The sequence below is a fragment of the Ascaphus truei genome, chromosome 4 (genome assembly GCF_040206685.1).
Source record: "Ascaphus truei isolate aAscTru1 chromosome 4, aAscTru1.hap1, whole genome shotgun sequence".
Taxonomy (NCBI): Eukaryota; Metazoa; Chordata; class Amphibia; order Anura; family Ascaphidae; genus Ascaphus; species Ascaphus truei.
In genome coordinates, this window is record NC_134486.1 from 131,727,434 (window position 1) to 131,745,560 (window position 18,127).

At 39.9% G+C, this 18,127-nt stretch overlaps 1 protein-coding gene across 8 annotated transcripts in view; it reads left to right on the forward strand.

The window, feature by feature from the left end:
• The window catches only part of BIRC6 (baculoviral IAP repeat containing 6), a 240,383-nt gene that overhangs the window by 36,036 nt on the left and 186,220 nt on the right, over nucleotides 1-18,127 (forward strand). For all 8 annotated transcript variants that reach the window (XM_075596608.1, XM_075596614.1, XM_075596615.1 and 5 more), the window contains exons 5-14: nucleotides 2,990-3,101; nucleotides 4,586-4,668; nucleotides 5,558-5,780; nucleotides 5,965-6,125; nucleotides 7,035-7,093; nucleotides 8,038-9,429; nucleotides 14,485-14,634; nucleotides 15,284-15,509; nucleotides 16,626-16,786; nucleotides 17,665-17,796. In XM_075596608.1, the coding sequence (XP_075452723.1) occupies nucleotides 2,990-3,101; nucleotides 4,586-4,668; nucleotides 5,558-5,780; nucleotides 5,965-6,125; nucleotides 7,035-7,093; nucleotides 8,038-9,429; nucleotides 14,485-14,634; nucleotides 15,284-15,509; nucleotides 16,626-16,786; nucleotides 17,665-17,796 (2,699 nt within the window). The remainder of the gene's footprint in view (nucleotides 1-2,989; nucleotides 3,102-4,585; nucleotides 4,669-5,557; nucleotides 5,781-5,964; nucleotides 6,126-7,034; nucleotides 7,094-8,037; nucleotides 9,430-14,484; nucleotides 14,635-15,283; nucleotides 15,510-16,625; nucleotides 16,787-17,664; nucleotides 17,797-18,127) is intronic.

The following is an 18,127-nucleotide window of genomic DNA, read 5'->3' on the forward strand; positions in this document are numbered from 1 at the left end:
CATGCATTAGGGTTGCACAAATCCAAAGGAAGAATATAGGATTAATGGCATTATAATATAAACAACTATAGAGCAAAGGGACCTTGGAGTCATGATTTCAGCTGGCTTAAACGTAAGCAAGTAGTGTAATAAAGAAATGAGGAAAAGCCAGCAGAATGGTAGGTTGTATAAGGAAAAGTATTAGAAGCAACAAGAGGGGTGGTGTGATGCCCCTTTATTGATCTTTGGTAAGATTATAGTGTTCGCTTCTGGAGACCGTGTCTTTACAAGTGCATATATAAATGAGATTGCGCAAAGAAGGGCCACTGAAATAGTTCATGGTCTACATCATAAAACAGATTAGGGCAGACTAAAATACATCAACATGTGCAGCTTGGAGTAGAGAAGGGAAATGATTGAAACTTAAAAATATATCAAGGCTTTCAACATAGCACAACAGCGAAGCATATCGCATACAATGAGGATCGTTAGAGCCCGTTCATGCTCTGAAACTGGAAAGTAGCAATCTTAAAGGAAAGGGAGGTGGGATAGACTCCCAACAGAGAGGGTAAGATTCCAATACAGTAATGGAATAGACCAGCGGTGCGCAAATTGGGGGGCGCGAGAATTTCTAGGGGAGAAGCGGCAGGTTACAGAGGACCCGCGCTCTTCCCCACGGCATTTAAACTAAATGCCACGGGAGGCCTCTAACTCCCTTACTAGCTCTCTCGCGGGTCTTCGGCGACGTGCGTCAAATGACGTGGCAGGGTCACGTGACGTCACATTACCCGCGGCGTCATTTGACACGGAGTCTGTGGAGAGGGGGGTGGCGCGAATGCTGCGGCTGCCGGGCAGGGGGGCTCAGCTCAAGTTTGCGCACCCCTGGAGTAGACTACAGATTTTCAAACCTTTCATTGGCCCCGAGCCAGACCAGGTTTGCGTCAACCACCCAACATTCTATTTACATGCAAATTAGGCTCATTCAACTTTGTACAAGTACTTGGGCATAACCAAACACCTGGTGTGGCCAATGGTCGCTAATGTGTGCATTTGAGAACCACTGGGATAGACATAAAGACGATCTTAAATATGAAAGAAAGCCAAGGATCAAATAAGGTCAGAGGTTTTACGACGTAGGAGAATGGGTAGACATGGTGGGCGAAGTGGTTCTCATTAGCCGTAAAATTCTGTTCCTCCATCCAAAAAAAAAAGCTAGGAAGAGTTTGAGGGGCAGATGTTCTCTCCCCTCAAAGGAAATATTCTGCACTATATAATTGTATTATGTATCCAGGTAAGATTTCAGCATCCCAGAGTTATAAGGAGAAATGACATACATTGACCGAAATACAGACTCTCTGAAATGTCTGTCTCTGATGTTCTCTATCGTACAGGGAAATATCCAAGAAGAGTCCTTTTGCACAGTGGTGATATCTCTGTTAGTGTTTGTCGGGGTGTAAACAACATTAAGAGGAAAGTGTGAAACATATAATATGTGGAGCGGTTTTGTAATGCTGCGGATCTGTTAGCCAGAGATTTATTACATGCCAGACTTGGCAGAGATGTTTGCCACTGGTAAAGAGAAAAAGGTAAATTTCCCAGGTGCAAATGTTAACGTGTCATATAATGGGAACCTTGTAACTACTTCTCAACTGTTTAAGAAATACAGCTTCTATATTTCACGTTCTTTTGGGCAAGTCTGACATAGAACCGCAAACACACCTGAATATATAAATATATTGTGTTGATGTAAACAAATCAAACTGCTGTTACGATATGTAGTTATAACATTTCAAGTCACAATAGTGTTATAAAATGTTACATATTACATGTTCCATAAAGATGCATATTACCCACATCTCCTAACCATCATCTCTTGGGTGTTCTTGAAGCCTCTTCTCCTTGGGCGTCTCTCCCTTGTAGCTTCTTTTCAGATCTTTTTTCCTTTATCTCCTTGGGGCTTCTTATTGTCAGATTTTCTTCCCCTTTGCTATTAAGTGGTCCTTTCATTTTATACTATAGTATTTGTTTCTATTTAGTAACATTGGCTTAAACGGAATGATTTGAAGTTGGGTATTCTGGATGTGTGTAGACTTATTTGTTTGTCTCTGTGTGGGCCTTTGTGGGCAAACCAGTTAAGCTGAATTTGTTTGTCCACCTGTGCAGGGAATCAAAACTTTTTGTTCTTCCTGGGGTTGTAAATAACTGAGATGTGTGCATAGGTGCCCTCTGCTGCAGTAATGGTACCTTCTGTGTCTGTTTGTGCTGTGACATTTGCAAACGGCTGTTGTATTTAGATTTGTACACAGATTTACAGAAAAAAATATCATACAGTGTAATATATATTTCTTAAGACTAGATGCCCTCTCTTTCTGCCTTGGGGGGGGTGGGGGGGGATCTAGCTTGGTAAATAGATGGCAAGAACTGGGTGCCAATGCAAACTACCTTCTAGTGGTGTTTTATTTGGGCACAGTAGGACTTAAAACATTCACTGTCGCAGTGGTCCCCATTGACTGGAAGTTACCATCCCATGCCATTGCAGCAGCATTGAGCCTCCATAATCATACCCAATGCTTTTTTTTTTTTTTTTTTTAATCGGTTTTCTAATTGGAAAATGCTTTATTACTGCAGTGTGTTTTATTTTTTCAGTGTTTAAACGTGACTTATAATTAAACATGAAATCTTGCATTAACAACTTTCTAAGGTTGTATGAACAGTGCCATTCACTTTGCACATGAATTGCTACAGACCCTTGAACTATTTGCATTTCTGAACTACTGTAGTAGAGCAATATTTATCTTTTTATTCACTTGATGGTGCAGTTATCAGAGCATTGCACTGTTTTGTGCAGTAGGTACTTCTAATTGAATATATGTTTTACTGCCTTTTTCAGCAGAGGAATATTTGCTGGTAACATCTGGACATTATACATGCAAATAATGGTTGTCAACTTGATGACGTCTCTGTAAAGGTCGTGTTACTGTATGATGAAGTCGGTTATTTGTCTTTCTAGGTCATTGATGTACAGCGAAGCAAACAGGCGGGAGACTTTCACATCATGGCCTCATGTGGGGTACAGGTGGGCTCAGCCAGATCCTATGGCTCAAGCAGGTTTCTATCATCAGGTGAGATGCACTGTCAGTCTGCATTCTGAATGTTGCAAGATTAATTTTAGAACCTAGACTTCTTTCCCTTCTCCTCAACTTGGAACATTTGTATTGCTGTGCTGTGTTTGCTGAATGGTCTTGCCATGCTGCACAGCTGAACTCGGCAGTAAAACTTAAAACTTTCTTGTAGTTCTCCAGACTTTTCTATAGCAAAGCAATTTTGTAGCATGATACATTGTTTAACCTCTTCACTGGGTAACAAATGCGTTAAATGTTTTGTGGACATTGTCTTAAATAGAGATTTGTAACTGTCCTATTGCTGGGACATTTTATACGACTTTTTGCGCTATTTTTTGTAAAAGGTCACAGTGCTTTCAAGAGACAAAAATTTCACACACTGCTAAACTGTGCTAAGGATAGAATTTGCTTAACTCCAGAAACTAAAATGGGGCTTTTGGACGAGGGGTAGTGTCCTATTTAGCAGTGAACCCCTTCACTTCTATACCTCCAAATAGTCCCTTATACAGGGGAGATACCTATAAACACAGCTTGGAAATAAGTTAACTTAAGTATGCAAATATCCTCATTCCCCAGGTATTTCAGTTTTCACAGGTACTGTATCTCTCCACATGGAGTATATGTGACTGTGTAGATATACAAGTAAATGGGTCCTCTACTCCAGGGTTGCACAAAGTTTTTAGTCTGCGCCTCCTACTCGCGGTCCCCCTCCCCCCATACACCTGTTTGGCGTTTTCTGACGTCACAATGTCGCCGGAGACCAGGTAAGGGACTTAGAGAGGCCTCGCGCGCGTTCCCTCTGCATTTAATTCAAATGCTTTGGGGAAGAGCGCGGGGCCTCTAAGCGCTGCCCCCCCCAGTTTGCTTCTCAATAGGACTTTCTTGCTTGTGCTCTGGAGCACATTCTTGTGCAAAAAGTCGTATAAAATGTCCCAGCACTAGGACAGTTACAAATCTCTATTTAAGACAATGTCCACAAAACATTTAACGCATTTGTTATCCAGTGAAGAGGTTAAACAATGTATCATGCTACAAAATTGCTTTGCTCTGTATCTGTTCCAGCAAAAGGACAACTCGCCATGTCTGCACAACAAATATATGAAAATAATCACCGTACTCTGTCGCAGAATGTCCTAAAAATAGCAGTGATCCCATAAGGTTTCAAATATTCAAACACGATAAGTCCTTAGAGAGGGCAAAACACCTTTCGAAACCAGGGCACACACTGAGTATGTACAGAAGTTTGTTCCAGACATATTGCAAAACGATTGCGCAAGTATCACATAAAACAACATAAATGAAATTTTGGACAGTACATTTGACTTTTTTTTTCCATTAAAAAAAACAAAGAAAAAAAGACCTGCTTAGGGTGCAAGATACCAACATTGCGTTAAACTGATATAGGCTTCTGGGGGCGAGGGAGGCTGAAATTGCTGCTTTAAACAAACAATTCTGTTTTTTTCCCCCTTATTTTTTTTTCTTAGCCGGCTTCCTCAGGAGATGACCGAGCCATGTGCTTCACTTGTAGTGTATGTTTAGTGTGCTGGGAACCTACTGATGAACCATGGTGAGTTTCACTGTAGAGATGGTGTAAATTTGCTTCAAACAAGCTATCCCTGTGCTACAAATCTCCATAGTAATGACCATGCTTTTGCTTTCACAAAATAAAAGCGGTTCAGAAAAGTCAGGCCAGTCTTGGCACAATAATTGAACAACTGGAGATGGCATAATAGATAAGCAGTCCACACCCCCACGGATAATGAAACAGGGTGTTAATTAAAGACTTGACATGTCAGTCTAGACATTAAAACTTTTTTCACTTTCACTTTTTTCACTTTTTTCACTGGTCCATGTGAGTGTGGACTGTTTGTATTATCTCCAGTAGTTTGGTGAACTACTTGATCTGCCGTGTACCTGTTGCCGTGTACCTGTTACTAATGTAATCGTCTATCCACTGGGTGTTAAATTGGCGATTACTGCAAAGCTGTTGTGTACTGTAGAGTTGTAGAGTTGTACACTTGGATGGCCGTTCAAAAATATTTAGCACAGTTCAGTAAATTAACCCTTTAAGGTATGCAGGACGTGGTGACGGGAGGAAAGATCTAAAATCAATGTCAATTTCTTATAACTTGAAGTCTGGCTTAGATATGGTGTTTGTGGTATTGAAGGCTAAAAGGGCAATCACTTGGTACTGGGAAAGTTTGCAAGTCATTAAATATAAAGTCAAGAAAATTCGGGGTACTTTTTGTGTATTGTTTGTGTGCAATGAGACACAGGCTTTAAACTATTTTTGTTCCACATAGCCTTTTTATTCTGCACTTCAAGTTGATTTACATGAACAAGTTGAATTTCTATGTGCAGTGCGTTAGCCCTAGGCAAATGTGAAGTGGCTTTGTGTGTTTATCAATTCTCATCTTCTTGAGGCAAGCCGATCATTTGTATATTATTCCTGACAGGTCGGAGCACGAGCGACATTCCCCGAACTGCCCCTTTGTAAAAGGCGAGCACACGCAGAACGTACCCCTCTCCGTTACACTTGCAACATGTCCAGCACAGTTCCCTGGCACAGATGGCACAGATAGAATATCATGCTTTGGGGTTGGAAGCTGTCCTTATTTTCTAGCTGCAGCAACAAAGCGAGGCAAAATTTGTATATGGGATGTATCCAAACTCATGAAGGTAATGCTTATGTTATTTATATGTGTATATATATATATATATGTATATGTATATGTATATGTATATGTATATATGTAAATGTAAATGTAATTTAGTCATATTTATTAAGTATTTATAATAAAAATAATAATTAAAAAAAAAATCTGTGCTTTACCTTACTTCAATATTTTTGTGTTTTTTGAAGGTGCACTTAAAGTTTGAGATAAATGCATACGACCCTGCGATAGCGCAGCTGATAGTTCAGACCGGGGACCCCAGTGCTGGTGTTGAGACAAGGAGACCGACATTAGCTTGGTTAGAAGATTCATCTAGCTGTTCTGATATCCCAAAACTAGAAGGAGACAGGTATGTTTGGATAATGTATTTCTTTGAAATATACTGTATTTCCTCGATTGTAAGACGCACCATCGATTTGGCCCTTACAATCGAGGAAAATTACTTTTTCACTTACCATGTTTCAGGAGAGATCCCATGTCAGCGGAGGATGAAGTGGGCGGCGGCGACAGGAGAGGTCCCACGTCTGCAGATGGTTGAAGATGTACATTGGGTGGGTGTGCGGCAGCAGGACAGATCCAAAATGTGCAGGTAAATAAAGATAAGAAGACAGCGGGTGTGCGGTGGGGTGCGGCAGCAGGAGATCATAATAGCAGGAGCAGAGCGTCATAGGGGGAACGGCTTGGGAGGTGAACACTGTAACCGGAAGTCAGACACTGGTCAACTTCCAGTGTTAGTGTGCACCTCCCAAGCCGTTCTCATATGCCGCTCTGCTCCTGCTATTATGATCTATTAGCCGCCTCCACCACCGCACGCCCGCTGTCTTCTTATCTTCATTCACCTGCAGACTTGAGACCTGTCCTGCCGCCGCTGTGCATCTTCAACCATCTGCAGACGTGGGACAACTCCAGCCGCCGCCGCACCTTCGTCCTCCGCTGACTTGGGACCTCTCCTGAAACATGTTAGGTGAAAAGAGGGGGTTAGTACTATAGACACTTTTTTTAATACATCGATTCTTAGACGCACCCCTGATTTGAGACATGTGAAAATCGGAAAAAAAGGTGTGTGTTAGAATAGAGGAAATAGGGTACTTAACGGATTGTTACTCAAGTTACATTCCCTAGCCTGTATCTTATCGGACGTGGGTTCAGTTAAAAAAAATAAAAATAAACTTAGATTTTTAGAGTAATTGTTTTGGAACTTTTTTAATGTGCTGCCTTGTCATAGAAGTCTGGCTAAGAACCCTTTCTGTCATTTCAGTGATGATTTGCTGGATGACTCGGATAGCGAAGAGCGTTCTAGATCTGACTCGGTGACTGGTAAGTTGAGATGTCTACTAATTCTTAGTACTTCTGTAAACGGAATTGTGTGGTCTGTCTTCTAAACCTTTCATTTAGGTTATTATACTTGTTATATAAACGTTGGTAAGTTTTAGTAAATCCAGGACAGTGTTTTTTGTTTTTTTTTGCCCAATTTGGAAAAACTGTAATAGACTTGGAGTTTTCTTTACTCTATACAGTAGTTACATATTTGTGTGTGTTGTTATATGTCATACATTACCCAATCCAAGGTTTAGAATAAATTAAGTGGCAGCTCATCGCCAAGTAGTGGAGCAAAAGGACTGTGTGAAAAAATCAGCAGAGAAAATACATGCCAATCTTAAGGTGTTCAGAGAGTTATATACTGTATATTGTAGCACTGCTTGCACACATGTGCAGAATGTAATACAAGTGAATTATAGACAAGCTGCTTGTAGTATGCAGAATTTTATAGTGATTAAATACCTGTTTGAAATTGTAAGCTTGTCAAAAAAATTATAAGACTCCAAGACTGGGGCAGTGGAATAAACAAACCAGTTATAGTGGGTAGACTGAAATTTACCTGAAAACGTATTTTTCTGTAAATGTATAACATTACTAGAAAGAAAGTTGTGGGACATGTAAGAATTTTATATACTTTCTATTTTGTTACAATTTCACGTAACCTACTACAATAATCCTTATTTTTGGCTTTTCATCCACTAACCTGTGAATGCATTTTGCATTTAAGAAGAGGTGCCCTTTCTTTGAGTAAGATATTAAAGGTGAAGTGTTGAAGTTGCTTTAGTCTCTATTGAATTAGTGGTGTTAAATGGGAAGAAAAAAAAAACACGTAGTCTATGGTGAGACCAGGAAGGTGGTGCTGTTCAGTAACCAGTTGTTTGTTCTTAGTCATTAGTTGGCCCTTTTACTGCCATTTTGTAACTCCTTTATTTATATTGTAGGACATACATCACAAAAGGAAGCCCTGGAAATGAGCCTGGACATAACTGCTCTTGGCATTCTCCAGCAGCCGGAAAAACTTCAGTGGGAAATAGTGGCAAATGTCCTTGAGGATACCGTGAAGGACTTGGAAGAGCTTGGGTCGAACCCTTTAGCTAGTTGCAAAAGTGAAAAGACCAAGGAAAAGCACCTGGAACAGCATAACATTCCCTTCCCTTGCTTAATGACAGGCGGTTTGTTAACATACAAATCACCTGCTTCTTCCCCCACTAGTAGCAATTCCCGCAGGTCACTTGACGCTTTAACTAGGACTCCGGGCGAGAGCTCATCAGAGCAGGGGTCAACGGACAATGAATCTGGCACTAATTCTGAACTTAACTCTCCTCTAGTAAAGAGGACCGTACCCGTGTTACTGCTTTACAGCATCAAGGAGTCTGATGAAAAAGCAGGGAAACTTTTTTCTCAGATGAACAATATTATGAGCAAAAGTTTACATGACGATGGATTCACTGTTCCGCAGATCATAGAGATGGAGCTCGATAACCAGGAGCAGTTGCTTCTGCAGGACCCACCTGTCACGTACATACAGCAGTTTGCGGAGGCAACTGCCAATTTGACGTCTCCAGACCCAGACAAGTGGGGTTCAATGGTTCCCAAGCCTGGGACACTAGTGCAGTGCATGCGACTACCCAAGTTTGCAGAGGAGGAGAACATGAGCGTAGATTCCATCACCCCATGCGCGGATGGCGTCCATCTTTTAATAGGTTTGCAGAAATGTCCTGCCGAGTCTCTGAGTGCAATAAATCAAGTAGAGGCCTTGAATAATTTAAACAAGTTAAACTCTGCTCTATGTAACAGGAGGAAAGGAGAAGCAGAGCACAGTCTCAGTGCAGTGAATGGCACCAGCATCAATGTAATCCCAAGTGAGTCTTCATCAGACGTTCATGATTCTTTAATTATTCAACCTGAGCAGAGACGTGTCAGCGGCGGCTACTTGGTGATATACAAAATGAATTATGCTACCAGAATAGTGACTTTAGAGGAGGAGCCAGTAAAAATTCAGCAGATCAAGGAGCCCCAGGATGCAGTTACCTCACTTATTTTGCTACAGCCTGATGTTTTGGATAATAGGGAGGATGAATGTGAGGAGTCGTCAGAGGAAGCCCTCTTGGTTCCTAAAAATGGCAATGGAAAGGAGAAGAAGTCTGACCAATTAAGTCTGGGGCATCTGGTCGTAACGACTCAAGGTGGATATATAAAAATCTTAGACCTTTCAAACTTTGAAGTTATGGCTAAAGTGGATCCACCCAAAAAGGAGGGCACAGATGAGGTGGATCCCTTTGTTTCAGTCGTGTACTGCTCGGGCACAGACAGACTGTGTGCGTGCACAAAAGGTAAGACTTAAGAATTTGGTTTTATTCTTGACATTTACCATGCGTTTTATTTTTCTATTCCAATATCCAGACCTTTTATTCAATGAAGCGTGAACAATGTCTTAATGCCTGAAAATTAAGAGCTTTAGTACGTGGTTAATCAGTCAAAATATTCTGATGAAGCAGGGCCAGCAATTTTGTTTGTGTATATGGAAAGCACATGCTCCAATCCTTCGCTCCTCCCAAATTGTCTTGCAATTTTTTCGTGAAATTCTACATTTTGATCCCACGTCTAATATCAAAGGAGCCATTTAGTTGTATCTTTTGATTTAAAAAAATGATTCAGAGCAACATACGCGTCTTTATATATATATATATATATATAATATTGCAAAATACTTTTATTAATACATCGTTTCAGCTCAAAAACCTGTGAGTGCTTAGCTTCTGTTTTTGTTACCAAACTTCTAGTGCACCCAGGCAAGCTTATTTTGTCAGTGGAGTTTATTGGCGTTTCATATTTCGCTTTTCTCCTAATGGAACGCAAAACGCTTCAAAACTTTAATCTAGCACCCTGTATGCCAGAGGCACAGGGAGACAAAATAACTTGCCAAAGGGCACAAGTAGCTGACACGAAGTAGGTAAACCTGGTTGAAATCTGTCATTGGTTTCAGAGTGTGCGTGTGTGCGTGCGTGCGTGTTAATTTATAACATTCCAATAGACGTTTCGCATTTTTAACTATACAGTGTGACAAAATTATTTTATTGCCAGTACCGAAAGGCTAAATACTGGAACTAGTAAAACCTACCCTAATCTTCAGGTGGCATTGTTTACTAAACCCAATGGTTCAGATGCCCTTGATCCTTTCAGATCCAGAGTGGCCTGCAATACCAAAAACACCCCACAAGCAGTATGTTGTGCTAAATAAAATAGACGTGGCAAGCGCTAAGACAGACCACAGTGATATTGAAATACCCCAAATTTTTAAGTTTAAAGGGTGGGCAATAGAAAAATTATATACTATACAGAAGTTTATGATTAGTCCAAATGCATCCAAGGAATCTCAAAATTCCAGTCTGAAGATGTAGACTCAAGGAGCCAGGTGAAACATGAAAAGCAGTGTAGCAAGTACTTCTGTATTTATAAACAATAAGCATAGGGATTGTATGCATTCACCCTTGGGGGCTCCGAAGACGTTTATGGGGCTGGTTTCTTCACACCTTGTCTGTGTATTGTTTGTGTGGTGCTCAGAACGCACATGATACGAGTGCAACAGGTGAATCATGAAAGAGGGATAGCAGCACAAATAGTGTAGTTAATGTTTAAAAGCAAAATTATAGAGCGCGATAAAATTAGGTGCAAAGATTATAAGACAAAAGTGGATAACTAATTATCCAATAAAAACAGTGACATTTAATAAACAAATATACATAATTATACTTTACAGACTATAATAAAGCACCATAGAATAAAAATAATCAAAAGGTAATTCATCTTATCTGTAGTGAAAAGAAAATGTTTCAAAATGGAAGCAGAACCAGGGATCTCAGGCGTGTGCTGCTCTCTATGGGAGGATTTCCACTCCTTCAGTGCATATGGTGAAAGAAAATAGGGAAAGTGCCCAAAACGCCCATAGAGAAGTACAGTTTTAATAAAAAATATATAAAAAACACTTCCCCTGAAACACGTAGGGTTGGCAGTTTATTTTTAGGTTTGGCCGGTGGCCCAACTCTTGAGAAGTCCTGGTCTCCGATTTTCTGAAATGCTTAGATTGTAAGCTTTTTGGAATACTGGCTCCCTTTCCAAAACGTTAGTTATGTCTGAAGCACTTCTTCCCTTTGTGTTATTTATATTATTTGTTATCTATATGATTGTTACATGTATTACTGCTGTGAAGCACTATGTACATTAATAGCGCTATAGAAATAAATAAAGACACACGCATGCAAGCACGCACACGGACGTACGCACATTACAGCAGCAACTGCACTGACTGAGTACACAGCAGCAGACATAAGGATCGAGATACTACAGGACCTGATAGGACCCTCTGAGTGGGCGCCACACTTCCTCTAATGGACACCATAAGAGTGCAAAACCATGTGTTTTTTATATATTTTTTTATTAAAACTGTACCTCTCTATAGGCGTTTTATGTGCTTTCTCTTCTTTTCACAAATAGTGTACAGGCATACCCCGCTTTAAGTACACTCACTTTAAGTACACTCGCGAGTAAGTACATATCGCCCAATAGGCAAACGGCAGCTCACGCATGCGCCTGTCAGCACGTCCTGAACAGCAATACCGGCTCCCTACCTGTACCGAAGCTGTGCGCAAGTGGGGAGACTATAGAGCCTGTTGCACATGTTATTTACATCAGTTATGACGATTGCAGTACAGTACATGCATCAATAAGTGGAGAAAAGATAGTGCTTCACTTTAAGTACATTTTCGCTTTACATACATGCTCCGGTCCCATTGCGTACATTAATGCGGGGTATGCCTGTAGTACATTCTCATAGATTCAAAAAACAAAATCACATGCTATCTAAGCGCTCACACTTGAAATCTTGGGTGTCAAGCTTTCTTCACATGCCTCGGATGTATTTCAGGATATGTAGAAGAAGAAAAAATGATTTAAAATAATTTACTATATTCTAAATAACGCTTGCGCTCACAAACAGTAAAGATTGAGGTATAAGCTGATGTGACCCATGGAAGCCGAACTGTACCGAGACAGTCGTGTCCAAGCTCAGTCTCTCCAATCCGTTCAAATCTTCTATCACGTGGGCCAATAAAATGCTGCGCATCACCCATGGTGGCTTCCTATTGGACAGACATTGAAAACTGGCAACTTAAGAGCAGAAATTAACGTGCTTCTGGGCAAGAGGAACCCCCAGTTCCCATACTCTATAAAATATATATAGTTTGGGGAATTTGCTTTTTTAAAGATAAAAAAAAACAAAGGCAGCATTACATTAACAAGGCTTCCTTCAATTAAAAGATCAAATGTTACTTTTATATTTATAATTCTTGCTCCTGTCTTCTGTCAGACAGGAGATGGGGAAGGAGCAGGTGGGTAGCCAAGTCTTGTTAAACATTGACTTAACCACAAAAGTGAAGAGTTGAAACCAGTTTTCTTAAGGCATCATACAGCAAAATGTAATCTCTTTAATGTTACACCTTGGTGCTAGGTGTCGGTAGTATTAATTACTCATTGAAAGCTAAATTTTACATTTCAGTAAAACAATTGTGTAACGAGTCTGTAATTTAGTTGGGACATAAACATAGGCGTGAGAAGCAAATGAGCAGACCCGGTATTCCAGTTCTCATGCACCTTGCGGTGTTACGCTGCGTTGCGTTTCCCTTTGCATCAGTAAAAAGGACAGTCCCAACAGACCAAAAAAAATTCTCAATGTAATTGGCTTCCTTGTAAAAATCAATCGCCCTTAAAGTAACCAATTTACTTATTCGGATCCCGTTGGTGGTTGATGTTAAAATGGATAAGAAGCAGAAGGTGATGCAGAATGCTCATTTGCATGTTCTAACCCAGAATCGCTGGCTGCAGTGGAAGCACTGTATGCTAAAAGGTAATGGTGAAAAGGGCATACCTGTCTGAGACGTGTGACTGGTCAAAAGTGGTATTTTCATGTGCTGTGTAGTGATTAAAAAAAACTTTGCTTCTCTTCTGCGGGTCAGCTGAATTCAGTCATATCTGCTAAATGTAACTGCGTGACTAATGATGACTTCATTAATAATGGACAAACCATGTTCTGCAGACTTGATAGTCTGTAATGATTGTAAGAAACCCTCCAAAGCTTTAGTTTACTGTATAAAAATGATTTCAAAATACTTTATCTTATTATACATGCGACTGTCCATAGTTGGCTTTCATCGTAGGAGGCACGGCCTTATCCCTTACTGATGCTCTTGGCTGTAAGGGGAGGACAGGCAGGAAAAAAAGTAGAGAGAACTGGTTTTGTGTCAAAGTAAATATGCTGCAGGAGAAATACTGCAATACAGCAAATGAGAGATTAGAATGAATATTGGTTTGTTTTCCTCTCTTTTTTGCCCTTGCGTACTTGTGACTTGTTTAGCCATGGTCACTAAATTGCGATTTTCGTGATTGCATAAAGAAAGCAGAAGTACTATAAATGTATTCTATAAATGGCTATATAGTATACATCACCAGCAGTTGCCACAGGAGCAAGTCACGTTTATCCCTAAACTCGGATTTGAAGCGGCAGCCCCACATAAAAATATTCATAGGCTGTTTATTAATGTGATTAACTTACTTAGATAAGCTTACTTAGGCGGTGCTTATAATGGTGCTGTGTGGCGCTGCAACAAACATATGCATTGCAATGAAGCGAACACCGCGCCCAGGTGCGCCATTTTTTAATAAATTGGTTTCCTTATGCGACGGCAGCATCATGTGAGCGGTTCAGCCAATGGTGGTGATCGGCTCACGTGACGCCACACCACCCTGATGCCTCCAGCCGGCAGTGCAGGTTTCGCATGCGGGCGCACTGCTGGCTCTACTATAAACGAGGCCTTGGATAAGTTTACATGTACATTGTTCTTATGTACAGTTAAAAGCACTGATCTTCAAAGCAGCAGTCCGTGCATTTTTTGAGGCATTTAATTTTTACTTTAAGATTTCTCCTCTTGCCCTCTCCAACTCATGTTTTTTTCCCCCCCTTTTTTTTCTTCTATCTGATGCTCTGTTCATCAGACGTGAGCATTTGTAATATTAAGTGTCCTGGAGATTAAAATGGGAGTCCTCCCGGATCCCAAGTGCAGTCTAACGGTCACCGTGGTTACCTCAGAAGCTAGAGATTAAGACAATCATTTGTGACTCAGGACTTGCTCAGGGGGGCAAGATACATTAGAAGTTGAACTCAAATGGGCTTCTGAAGGGATTGCTGCTTTAAAATGAAAACATGAAATGGCAGTGCAAGTTAGTTGAGGCAGGGAAACTGAATCCATTTTTTTAGTGCAATGCTGCTCTTGGAATAAATGACAGAAAATCATTCTTGTGGGAAAGTGCACATTACTTCTGCCTTTTCGTCCTAGGAGGAGAACTTCACTTTCTCCAGATTGGAGGAGCCTGCGATGATCTAGATGAAACGGATATCCTTGTTGATGGATCACTTTCAAAGGGTGTTGAGCAATTGGTGGAAGGCATAAAGCCCTTGTCTAACCCCTCCAGCCCTGGCGTCACAGGTAACTAGTCCAGTTAGGGTTGAGGATCTCAAACTGTGCATATAAGGAGCACTGGTTGAAGTCGACTCATCTCTTAATCTGTGCATTTAATCACCTTTCGTGCTGAAGGACCTGCAGAGTATTTTACTTGTACAATATTGATTGCTTTATGCCTCATCAGTACTTTACAGTGGAAACAAATTGACATAGTTGAAATTATGCCAAACTGATGAGCACAGCAGACATAAAATAAAACCAGATCTAGGGTTTGCATGGATTATGCATGGTACCAAGACACGGGAAACATACACTTTTATGTCTGGCTATCCATCTGCAAAGGTTGGAGCGGGGCCCTAATTATTGTATTGGTGTATTCCAGTACTGTAAGTTTATAATCTTTCACACCCCCATTGTACTTCACTGTGAAAAATTTTGGCGTTTCATAAATAAAAGTAACAATAATCAAGCAAAGTGGGACAGGCTGTTTTATCATCTGAGGATTTGCCGAGATTGGTCTTTTATCCTTTCAATTATTGTTGAACATATGTAACTTTTATGCCTAGGTACACAAGTACACTAATTTTTGCAAGAGTAAGTGAGAACTTTCTGTGGGTGGTATGGTAATTGTCCACTACATTCTTGCCATCTTTTCTCTTCCCCATTTCTCCAGGTGTGGAGCTCTTGGTAGACCAGGCCTTTTCCGTGGAAATGTTGACATGTTTAGTGGAACTTACCCGCTTTGAGACACTAATACCAAGGTTTTCGGCCACGGTCCCCCCATGCTGGGTTGAAGTTCAGCAGGAGCAGCAACAGAGGCGCCATCCACAGCATTTGCACCAGCAGCACCACGGTGATGCGGCACAGCACACCCGTACATGGAAACTGCAGAATGACAGGTATGGCTGGCGGATTGTTTTTCGCATGTGGGGTGACCAATGCCTGCTGCTTTTAAGTGCTTTGCTTAACTAACACAAAGCAAATGTGTTACCACTTCTTTTGAATTCACTTTTAAAATTAGGGATTGGATACAGAAAATAAAAGTATACAAATGTAATTTTGAAAGAAAATTCTTATAAACTCAGACCGGCAATTATTTCCTGTAATTGAACCATCTCAATTGATCGTATATGCACACGCGCACATATGCGCACATTTGTGCACACGAGCGCACACATATGCATGCGCGCACAAATGCACATGCGCACATATGCACGCACACGTGTGTATACATATATTCATATATACATACATGCACATATGCACACACGTGTGTATACATATATTCATACTGTATATACATACACGCACTCGTATATTTACATATACACATGCGCACACGTGTGTATACATATATTCATATTTACATACACGTATATTTATACATTATTTATTTTTTGAGCCATTTTGTATTTTTTTTTTTTTTTTTTACTCTGCTTTGAACATTTTTGAAAAACATATATTCTTATGTACAGTACAGTATCTTCTCTGACAGCTGTCCCCCTCGTGGTCACCACACCACTGACATTTAGACTTCTTGGCGTCTGCAAATATCTTGATCACTCACTACACACCACCTTGAATACAAAAGCTTGCTTCCCATTGCACTGCTATAGTACAAATGAAGACAAAACTTGTGTGGTTTCAGAAGCTCTACACATCTATGAACTTTTGTTCAATTAAGATGTATATTTAATGCAGTGTAATAAGTTGTGGGGAATAACTTTAGTTTGAATGCTTGGTACAAAATCATGCTTTTAGACGACTATTATATTGACATATTTTAAGGTAAGTATTGTATACTAATATTGACATTTTGTGTTAATATCACTATTTTACTCTCCAGTGAAGATACTATAGTTTGGCCTTCTTCCTCATTGAGCACTCATATTGAAAGTGTAATGAACTACTGATGTAGTGAAGAAAATAGTGCATCAGCTTTGTATTGTATTTCACAAAGTGTTTACTTCTATACTGTATGCACATGGAAACAAATGGTCTTGTCTTCGCCCCAGCTCTAGTTGGGATGAACATGTCTTTGAGCTGGTCTTACCTAAAGCCTGCATGGTGGGACACGTGGACTTCAAGTTTCTACTGAATTCTAACATCACAAACATTCCACAAATCCAAGTGACTTTACTCAAAAACAAGGCTCCTGGCTTGGCCAAAGTCAATGGTAAGACAGCAAAGATTGTGACTATTTTAACAGCATCCCCAATATTCTACACCGGGCTAAACGTTTTCAGTCTGTCTTGTCTGTTTGCATTCTACATTCCATTTCTATTAAGTGACATTTCACTTTATTTTCTTAAAAATAGAAGTATTTCAAGCCCCTTATACCAGAGATCCTGCACAGGTGGTTTTGTAATGTATGGTTGGAGAGTTAGAATTTCACTTAATGGTCTAAAAAAGAAAAAAATGCTAAGACTTGTGCTATTTACGCAAATAGGGACAATCGATCTACATTTATACGGGATCCACAAAACCGGTTTATATGGCCATACATAGAACGTTGGTCAAATATGATGTAAGCAATTGTTTACAGTAGAAAATTCAGAAGACGCTCCGTAGCATTCCTTAAAATATAAATACATGTGAAAGATAATGCAATGGTTATGCTAGTCAATATTCTAACAGAATTATACTGCTATTTTTTGTTGTATATTTAAATCTTGGAAAACATTGTTTGCATATGGAAAAATAAATTAACAAAACGCTGATATTACATAAAATAAACGCCGAAAAACGGAATCCCTAATTCTAGCGAGAGATTAATTATGTATATAAAAAAAAAAGCCAATTTTTGTTTAAAGCATACTGTTGTCATGCTAGCTATTCCAATAATTCACCATATGGTATAATGAAGACAATCTTAAATACTATTATAGTTATATAACCAATTAACTTAGTGATGAGGTATATGGGAAGACATCAGGAAAGCACGATTCATTTGACAGATTGCTTGAATAATATTTTCTTATAGCAGCTGCATTTTTTAAATGTATTTATTTTTAATCATCTCTTAAAACCCGGTTTGATTTTTCTCCCATCTAGAGGCACCTGTAGATAGACACATCTCCTTTCCTCTATCTCCAGCCTTCAATGTGGAAGTGCAGAGAAATGGGAAACCGACCCTCGTGGATTTGAGTGAAGAGATGCAGAACATGGAAGTAGAAGATTCACAGTGTGAGTGTTTACTTATCTTGAGTGCCATTTGTCTGTAGTAGAAACTATTTAAGACACAAATTGATACTGTACATCTATTTCTTACTTGGGAGCAGTACAGATTGTAGCAGTCACCCTTTCATGGGTTGTCGGTCTTCGCAAGAGAGGATCTTTTGTTCTTAAACAAACCTTAATTAGCTATACTATTTTAGTTGTTTTCTGGATCACATTTTTCTGTCTAGATAACCCTCTAGAAGAGTTTGTACTGTGGTCCGCTTCCACAATGTACTGCAGTAATAATAATAATAATTGTTCTTGTTTAACGCTGCTAATTTTACGTAGCGCTTTACAG